The sequence below is a fragment of the Lygodium microphyllum genome, chromosome 8 (genome assembly GCF_053477565.2).
Source record: "Lygodium microphyllum isolate KBCC chromosome 8, Lygodium_microphyllum_v1.1.10, whole genome shotgun sequence".
NCBI classification, from domain to species: Eukaryota; Viridiplantae; Streptophyta; class Polypodiopsida; order Schizaeales; family Lygodiaceae; genus Lygodium; species Lygodium microphyllum.
This window is the reverse complement of record NC_141142.1, coordinates 51,841,135-51,851,341: the sequence shown is the minus strand read 5'-3', so window position 1 is coordinate 51,851,341 and position 10,207 is coordinate 51,841,135. Positions and strand designations below refer to the sequence as shown.

At 41.5% G+C, this 10,207-nt stretch overlaps 1 protein-coding gene across 1 annotated transcript in view; it reads left to right on the top strand.

Moving 5' to 3' along the window:
* Positions 1-3,827: 3,827 nt before the first annotated feature.
* Positions 3,828-10,207, top strand: part of LOC148032278 (putative prolyl 4-hydroxylase 6) — a 29,163-nt gene continuing 22,783 nt past the window's right edge. The window contains exons 1-3 of the mRNA XM_087682920.1: positions 3,828-3,981; positions 4,147-4,322; positions 4,675-4,788. Of these exons, the coding sequence (XP_087539046.1) occupies positions 3,943-3,981; positions 4,147-4,322; positions 4,675-4,788 (329 nt within the window). The 5' untranslated portion in view covers positions 3,828-3,942. The remainder of the gene's footprint in view (positions 3,982-4,146; positions 4,323-4,674; positions 4,789-10,207) is intronic.

Here is a 10,207-nt window from a genome sequence, read left to right as displayed (position 1 = left end):
TATTCTAGTGGCCCATGATCATAATGTTAGATTGGATGTACATAACCCATAGCCTATTTTGAGACAGTCTACTAGAGATAGAAGTCAGCTTGATTAGTTTTCGCCCTCCATAGATTATGTTATGGTGATAGATTGTGGTGAGCCTCTTACTTATGAGGAGGCCATGTGTAGAGGTGATAGTCACTCTTTTTGGGAGAGGGCCATGCAGTATGATTTTGATTCATTGTATTAAAAAAAACCATACATGGGATTTGGTTCCTTTGCCCAATGGAAAACATACATTGCCATGCAAGTGGGTGTATAAGTTCAAGAGTGACCCTGGACACCCCAAGCTAGCATACAAGGCTAGATTGGTTGCTAACGGTTTTAAGCAAGAGCATGGTGTTGACTTTGATGAAGTCTTTTATTTTGTAGTCAATATAACTATCTTACAATTGGTTTTGGCCTTGATTGCACATTTAGATTAGGACCTTTATAAGATGTATGTGAAAATGGCTTTTTTGTGTAGGGACTTGCGTGAGGATATCTATATGTAGCAACCTAAGGGCTTTATGGAAAAGGCCATGGAACACCTAGTGTGCAACTTGAGAAAGAGCCTTTATGGCCTTAAGCATGTACTTAAGGAATGGTACCATAAGTTCAATGCTTCATGCATTCACTTAGCTATACTCTTAGTGATATGGATCAGTGTCTTTATGCAAAAAAGACTCGTGATGGTAGCTTTATTATCTTGGTGCTTTATATCAATGATATGTTAATTGCTGGGAGAGCTTATGCGATGAGCTAGATGTTTTAAAGACTTAACTCAAGAGGAGCTTTGAGATGAATACATGGGGTAGGTCTCACATATTCTTGGTATGCACATTATGCAATTACTCTAAGGTGCTCCTTTACTTGTCACAATAGGCATATATACAGAAGATGCTTGAGCGATTTCATATCTAGATTCTACGCTTATTAGTTGTCATTTACCTTCCCATATGAAGGTTATTAGACTGATTGTCCCTAACCAAATGAGTAGAAGGTTGAGATGGCTAAGATCCCCTATGCATTTACAATGCGTAGTTTAATGTATGCCATGATAGCCACTCACCTTGATATAACATTTGTAGTAGGAGTTGTGGCATGCTATATGGCTATACTTGGCTGATGACATTGGGATGTCGTGAGGGATATCGTGAGATACTTGAAAGGCACTATAGATATGAGCATTTGTGATGGTGGCTAGAACACTACATTCATGGATTACATCGACTCTGACTATGTAGGAAGTGCTAGTAGTAGGAAGTCCACCTCTAGATATGTTTTCACATTTGCTAGAGGTGTTGTTTCTTGGGTGTCTAGGGTGTAGAAATGCATGGCCTTGTCTACTACTCAGGCAAAGTATATTGCAGCAATAGAGAGTTGCAAGGGGGCCCTATGGTTAGGTCATTTGGTGCCCTATAGGAGTAACAGACCTTGGTATTACTGTTACTCCTATGCTACATTCGAATTCTATGACTGCTATTGAATGGGCTAAGAATCTAGTCTTCCATGCAAAGACAAAGCACATTGATGTGCACTAGCACTTCATTAGGGAGGTAGTAGAGGACACGTCTGTTGAGCTTGTTGATCGACGAAAATCCTACACGTTTGCTTACTAAAAGTCTGTCAGTGGAACATTTTGCCTTTCTTAGGAAGATGATGGGTGTAGGATGAGTTGACATTTATTTCTCATATTGTTGTACTTTGTTACCTTTTCTTGTTGTCTCCTCATTATAGGCACATTCGCCTTTAAGTGGAAGATTATTAGAGGTAAAGGCACTTATGCTCACATTGCCCTATATTTACTTCACACACCATGACCACATACTTGCATAGTGTAGTTGGCAAGTGGTCGTCATTACTAGTTTATTATTATTATTTTAATAGCTATTGAATAAGGGAAGGCTGGTTACACATTGTGACTATTAGAGTTTCCATATCTTGCATCTTTCTCTCTTGCTCTCTTGCTTTAACCTTGATAGCTCACATCTCTTATTTTTGCTTGCTCATGCTTCCACTCAAGTTTCTCCCTTCATATTTATAAGTGATACTTAATGAATGCTTATATTAACTATTACTAAATACTAAAAATTAAAATGATGTACCAAAAATACTAAAAAGTAAAATTATATACTAAACTTATGTAGTAATGTATAACATCAAAAGTAAAACAAATTATCATAAAACCAAAACTAAAATGAGTTATCATTTTGATGATGATTCAACATTGAAACATAAATTTAGTACTAGCACTTTCTCAAAATTTACATGTACAAACATTTAAAAAAATATATATTTGACAAAGTATATAAATCCAATAAGTTTCCTCAATCAAATAACAAAACATAAAAAATAGCCTCAATATCACACAAATCTTTATAATTTTAATCTACACATTCCACATTAGAACTAGAAAATGCAATAAAAAACTCTATACTACTCCCAAAAAAAAATGTAAGACTTCTAAAATTGTTAAAAGATAAAATAAAAACAAATCTTGTACATTGTTTTTTTCACAAGTCTAAAACCCGCTAGCTACACAATAAAAAACAAATAAGTTTACTTTTTAAGTGAATTTATAAATAATTTATGTGTGTGTGTGTGTGTGTGTGTGTGTGTCTAGTACGCTCTTTGTCTCTCTAAGAATTTTTGAATTGATGGGCTATACGATTTTTGCATTGATGAGAGAGTGAGAGTTGGATTTGTGTAGCTCATCAATGCAGAAATTGAGAGAGAGAGAGAGAGAGAGAGAGAGAGAGAGAGAGAGAGAGAGAGAGAGAGAGAGAGAGAGTGTGTGTGTGTGTGTGCCAGATTTCTTTAGTGAAATTTGGGAGATAGACAAAGACTCTCCAGAGTCCAACACAAAAGAATCTCTCAACAACTCCTATAGGCAACTTCTTTTAGTATAGGTGGCATACTACCTAATAACATGGTGAATGCACTTTCATTTTGCCATGTGCTCCTCATGGGACATCTATATTTGTGGGTGGATACTAATCTCATCGAGTAAGGATTCTACTTCCGCCCTTGAACTTGGCATGACCCGGTCCTAATGTGTTACTGATGATTTTGTTTTTTGTAGGCAATATTTGCTACTGATGATTTTGTTTATATGTGATGTTAAATGCTATTATTTTTTTAATGTGATGCCATTTTCAACAAGGGTATGAGACACCCTCACAACACCTCATATGCATATCTTTACTATTAGTTAACGAGAGGTGGGGGGCGGGTGCCATGTGGCAGCCCCTCCACCTCCCTCACAAGAAAAAAAGAAAACGCAAGGGCGGGTGCCATGCGTCCAGCACCCGCCCCCGCCCCCGCCCACTAAAATCACGCTCGCCTTGGCGTATTCCCGGCAGTCCAGCCTCAAGAATTGAACCTGGCTTCTTACGCAACCCACAAAGGCGCCTTAACGACTGCTCTACTAATAGTACATACAATCTTTAGGCGTGCAAATTTGAAGACTCGGAATCTTTAGGCGTGCAAATTTGAAGTCTGAAGCCACAAACTTGGAATGCAGAGCCGGTGGCAGGCTCTTCCCACTCATGAAATCTAACTGTGAAAAAAAGGCCACTCGCGAGTACTAATAAGTAGACTTGACCAGACCCACCGACGCTGGAGTGCCAGACCGTTCTTCTCAAACTGTGGGCGAGTCCGCCTTTTAGGCAACTGACCCAGATACTCTGTTCTTTGGGTCGTTTTCCTCCGTGCACAGTTTCTGGGTCCTCTGCTCCTTTCGTACGCATTGCTGCCCCTTCTGAAAGATGTGAGTGCCACCCTCAACTTCCTGTTTCAAGCTGATTGCTTGGCCATTGGGTCCTTTTCACCAAGAAATTATCGTCACCAAGTCACACAGAACTTGCCTCATTCTGAACAGTCTTCCTTAATACATTCCCTTTTCCCACCCGTGCACAAATGTTTTGCCTACCCTCTTTTCTCATTCTCTGCACAAATGTATGCCTACGCCCCCTTTTTTTTTTTGGGTTTTTTCAATCTGTGCGCGAATGTATGCCTGTCCTCATATCTTGATTTCTAGGAAAACCATAAAAATGCTTGCCTGCTTGACTGCATATGGCCTTGTGGTAGTTTCTAACTTTCACTCCATTGTCTTCCTGCCAGATACCATTGACATTTCCGTCCATCCTGATTATATCATTGCCCAACGCCAGAATGCTTCATGCTTCGCGTTGTTTTCACTTGGCATTCGCTACAGTTCCACTTGTGTTTTGGATAACATCATGGAGTTTGTCATATGCAGCATCTATTGATGACTTGCCTGGATGGATGGGCGAATTGTAAGTGCTTATTTCCTCTCTGGACTGTGAATTGTGAAGTAGACAATTATTGGGAGTGATGACAGACACCTACCGGTTTTTGGCTTGATGCATTTTGCTGTGGTTCATTGGATTCACTCAGTCAATGTCATGGGTTGTTTGTTTTTATGGCGTGTTTATGCCAATGATTTTGAGAACTTGTATTAGAGGGTGAAGTGCCTTTTTCAGTTCTCAAGATTTTTTAGTAGAAGTCGTCAAATATGCTCTCCATAATTTCTGCACCGTCTCAGAGAGGAACATTGTGGCCAATTTGAAATATTTGTTTCTATTCCTGTTCAAAATGTGCCAATCTTGACACTGGTTATGTGATTAGGAGTAATTCTGGCAAGTTGCGGACCAAAGTGACCAGGTCAGGCATGCTACGCAATGGTAAAGAAGCATTTGTGGTTGATCCTACCAAAGTTACTCAACTTTCGTGGAAGCCCAGGTGTTTTGTCTTTCTAGAAGCTTTCAATATGGTACTATTTTAGAATTTGTGAAATCATACGGTTTAAACTTGTTTCTATAGCCTCAGTGCAGATGGTCATTGATGTCTGATGGATGTAGAGACATTGACCAGTGGACCAAGTTTGAGAATTTATCAAACAGCATTTAGACCCTTAATTTAGCCATTGATACGTCCCAAAGTCCTTGCTAAGTTAGAGGCCGGATTTTGCATTAATTTGGATTTGCAAGACAATATTTGAAGCTTTTGCCCTGAAAAGCCTTGTAGATATTAATTGTTTTGTGTAGGTTGTGCCTAAGTGACCTGTTACTCAAATCAGATGAAGAGATATGCCTAGTGCTTTGTTACTTTTGAACCAATTTGACAAATATGACAATATTTACTTCATTACTTTAGCATGAAGGCTCTATATTTTATAGGTATGAGGTTTATATTGAGTCAAAGTAGTGCCAAACTTTTGGTGCAAGTCATTTCTATTCCTTGGGATGTTTAAACAACCATTTGAAAATTCCTCTTGTTGGAGCCTTGCAAACGCATGCATTGGGTCTCAGCACGCCATGCATAGATACCCTCGTGAAAAATTGGTCTCATAGTCTTTATGCAAGATATCAACATGCTATTTTGTTGCTTGACGTTTAAACAATCATTTCAAGCTTCATTTGTAGACCCTTGCAAGTGGGTCCTTTTGAATTTCAAGGTAAATTCACATGCCCTCTAGTTAGCATAAAACTTGGCACGATGTTAGGTTGTTTTAGTGCTTTCCTTTGTAATCCTCAACATCTCTTGCGACTGAATTTGCACTTCCTTAAGCTTGATGATGATTGGTGGTTTTGGCTCAAAGCTGCACTTGAACATAAATGAGATGTATCTGATAGTCGAATGCTTAGCACTATTATAAGTAAACTCGATCTGTGGAAGATGATGCTCCCAATTAGATGGTCTATTGGAGACATATGCTTATAGCATATCCCTCATGTTTGATTTGTCCTCTCAAGTTGTCCATCGGTCTCAAGATGTATGGAGGACATGGACAATTGGGTCTCCAGCTTCTAGAAGACCATTTGCCAAAAATGGCTAGTGAACTTAGAATCTCGATTATTTACTATTTCTTTTGGGAAATCATAAAGTTTATACAAATGCTCGACAAGAGACTAGCCAACTCATGGCTTTTAATGATCAGCTTTGTTTGAATGAATCAGGCCATTTTTTGTCAATCGGATGATCATGACCTGGATTTATATGGGATAATCCTACAACAAAGTTCATGGAGATACTACACTTTTTATTGGGAGTTTGTAATGGATGTAATATCCGTGCTTGTTTGTGCTGTTCAACTTTATTAAGCTGACACTACGAACACTCATGCACATAATACTCAACCAAAGTCTTCATATGTGGCCAATAAAAATATCAACTAGCCAAGGCCAAAGTGTAGTGTATGCTAGGGTGTTTATGGATGTCCTTATCATTGGGTAGATATACACTTTGCCTTGCTTATGTTAGTAGTCATAATTGTTATGCTTTGTCACATCCTATGTGTGAGCCTTAGTTTGAGTTAGACGAGAACTATAGGAGTTTTGACATATTTGTCACTAGTTTTGATGGGGGAGGGAGTTCTATTTAAGCATGCATTTTTGTGTATTTCCTTCAGTAGTCAAGTTTTTGTGTGCATTCCTAGGGTAGTTTTTGCATTTCCTAGTTTGCCTCCAATTGTTGGGACATTGTCCATATTTGTTAGGATTTTCTATGCCCATTTGGTAGTTTTCCGTGCATTTATCGCAGTCAAACCAGCATTAAATATTGGTTGGCTACAGTTTTGGGCCCCAAAGTGGAGTTAGCTAGTTTTCATGATTTGTGCCAATGGTACTTCTCCCACTTGGCAGACTCATTCTTTTGTCTTCCACTTGGTAGGCGCACACTCCGACTTAGGTTTTCTCCTCTGTTTTCTGTGCTGCCATCATCATCAGCTTGATGTGGTGCCCTCATTGATGTTGTGGGGGTGCAGGGATTGATCAATCCGCTTCTTGTATTCAAAATCTTTCCTTGTTCAGTGTAGATTTAAAAAAAAAATTTAGAGTTGCCTTTGTGTGTGTGTGTGTGTGTGTGTGTGTTCCTTTTCCTTTTTCTGTTGCACGCTCACATTGTATCATCGCCAAATGAGAGGACAGAGTGGAGACTGTTGTGGATTTGACCACCAGAGATTGAAACACAAGCATTAGCATTTGCGTTTGCTGCAAACACAGCATCCTCTGCGTCATGCAACCCCTTTCGGCTATTGGCGATATCCCTTCTTCCCTAGGTGAAGGTGTTTTTGGGTAGGCGACAGCCTATCTTGGCCAAGCAGGGCATCTACACAGTGCTTGTAGCTGATTTCTCCTGTTTGTTGCAGATTTTGGACCTTGTGGGTGTCTTGCAAGATATTGAAGTTATCTTATAACCAATTTTGAGGCTTTGATGATATAGACGAGGAGCATTATCACCACTCCTCCGAATTGTGGTGAGGTTATCGCGAAGACTTTCACAAAGAGCATACGGAGTTAGCACATGCCAATGATCGTGGAGAAAGCCGAAGGTCATCTAGCTTGTTTGTACGAGAACCCTCCTCCTTGTTCTCTCCAGGTTTCATAGAAGGCCCATTCTACTAGTCTCAAAATGCCAACTATGGCCCTCTATACAAGTGTGTATATCCTCTTCTTTGCCAAAAGAAGACTGGTTTGATGGTTCAAACTATTCACTTTGGTTGTGTAAGGTGGTGAAACCAGTCTTCCTTCTTGGAAAGGGTGGTGAAGGCCTGATTAAGTACTTGGTTACAGCAATAAAGAAATTCACAAAATTGAAATGCACACTTTACCATACAATCTTGGACATTGGACACCCTGTTGGTCCCAAAACTGGTGCCCCTTGCAGCATTTCTTTAGTTTATATTGCAATCGGAAGGAATACAATTACAACAAGGCACAACTCATTCTTTGGCTTTTGTTCCCTGCCCGTCACGTTGCTGAGTCCGCCATCGCGCCCCTCGCTCTTTCTCCCCCGTTCCTTCCTCTTGTCCCCCTTGTGGCGTGCTGTGTCTCCCCTGCCCCTGCGCTGCACCTCCCCCGCCCTTGCGTTGTGCCTCCCATTTGCCTTGTGTTGCGCCTCCCCGCCCTCACGTTGCCCTGCACTGCGCTCTCCCCGCCCTCGCGTTGCGCCTCCCCTGTTGCCTTGCGCTGTGCCTCCCCTGCCCTCATGTTGCCCTTGCCTCCCTCGCCCTGCGGCCCCGTCCTGTAGGGCCTCCCCGTGCTGAGCCTCTCCTGCGCTTGTCACCCCATGGCGTTCAGTGTCTCCCTCCACCACCAGAAATCAACACATTTGCCCCTCCTCGCCATCGCCCCCCACCTACTACATGTCCTCTCGTTTCCAAGCTGCCGCTCGATCTCCCTAGACCCCCCTTCTCTCTCTCTCTCTTCCCCCCCCGGGTAGTACAACAACTTGATCGGTAGGTCCTCAACAGGGACGTGCAATGGAAACCTCTGGTCAAACGACGATGCATTTAGCGAGTGCCCCTTTGTCAAACACCTTGTGCATCGTCCTCTTTGAGGAACAACTTGTAGCAGTCTGTGCCATAGAGCTGGAAGTGAAAGAAACATTAATCTTTGGTTAGGTCGTATATCACTCCCCATCTAGGGCCCAGCTTCAGGATTGACTTCACTTCACGCTACGCATTGGCACAGTGCAGATTGTGGAGGTAGTTCTCATGGGTCAAGGGATCTTCATGGTTCGACTCACCTCTGCGGAGGTAGCCCGTGAGCTAGTGGTGGATAGCTTATCTTATGCCTCCACAAAGGGGGTCATCTATATGGTTCCATGGTATAGTGGCTTCACAGTGGAGGAATTCGTGCTCCACAGCAAGTTTCTTAGACACCCGATCACCCTACTATTCCCCGGATTGGCTGTAGAGTATCATCAGTTAGTGGAGGACTTTGGATGGCTCTTTGGGATAGTCCTGTCTGCCTCCTTCACAGATGTAGTGACAGCCGCTGGAGTCCCGAAGGTACGGGTGGCTGTGTAAGATACAAAAAACATACCAAAGTTTCTAGAGATTAAGGTAGACAGACACTCTTTTAGGCAGCGGGTTATTGTGACTAGGCAGCTAGGGCAGTGCTTGCGATGCCATGACTTTGGGCATTAGGTAGTAGATTGCACACGCTTCGGAGCCAAGGTGGCTCCACTGACAGGTCCGTAGGTGGATGTTGATGGATTGAATGGAATAGATACAAACAACTCTAGGCCTCAAAGGCAAATGGAGAGCTAAAGAGTTAGGAAACCCTAAGTCAAAGGAAAGACTGATGCTTTTGTACTCGTTAGGGAGAAGGTTCAGTTATCAATAAAAGTAAGGGATTATTAGAACTAATGTCTTGAACAATGTTGAAACTTCGACATATGTTCTTGTTGAATGGAGGAAGTATTAAGTAATTTTTGCATGGAATCTCTTAGATTCCAAGGGGGCGAGCAAGCAAACACGCGATGGAAGGTTATCGCGACTATTCGTGCAATGTTTGGAAAATGATACAATTGTTTTGTGGATTGATTAGATAATGTTCTAAATGCTTTTGTATTAAATTGATTGTTGGGATGTGATCTGGATGATTATTCCAAGTGTTGTGTTTTGGCCAGGGTCAGTAATGACAAGTTGCCATGGAAAATAATGGAATATTTTCTTGGAATATGATATTAGGCTAATTGCCTTCATTGTGCTTGATTCTTAGTTGGATTAATTAAGGAAGGATACTTTATGCGGGTGGATCATCTTCAAGGTTACGTCGCGTCTCAACCCGAAAGGGCAATACTCGATTCACGGGACGATGGTCGAGTAGTGAAAAGACCAACCACGGAAAGTTTTTCTCGCTCCTAGGCCGTACTGTATTTTACCATATCGTACTATATTGTGCCTTTTGTACCTAACAACTATGGTGGTGTGATAGCCTTTGTCATCTAGTTGCCCTTGTACTTATCAAGCGCTTCTTGAGCTAAGGTACATGCCTCACATTATGCAAAACAAATAGAGAGCCATGCTGAAATTCCAATTTCACACTACCAATAACTGCAATTTTATATGCATTGTGTGACATTAAAAAGTGATATTTAATGTAACGTTAAGGTCACAAATATTGAATGTGACATTAAAGTGACATTTAATGTGACATTAAGGTAAATCTAGGGGAACATGCACGAGGATGACCGTCCGGGCTCTTGGGCGCCCGAACGGGGTTAAGGGGAGCCTAGAGAGTAAGAGAGTCCAAGAATAGTAGGACCCACCTAAAGTGGACGGCTGGCAGAGGAATCGGGGAGAGAGGTGCCAGCACTTATCTAGGCAAGGTTGGGAGGAGAAACTATTTTTCTTCTGGCTTCATCGTTTTCT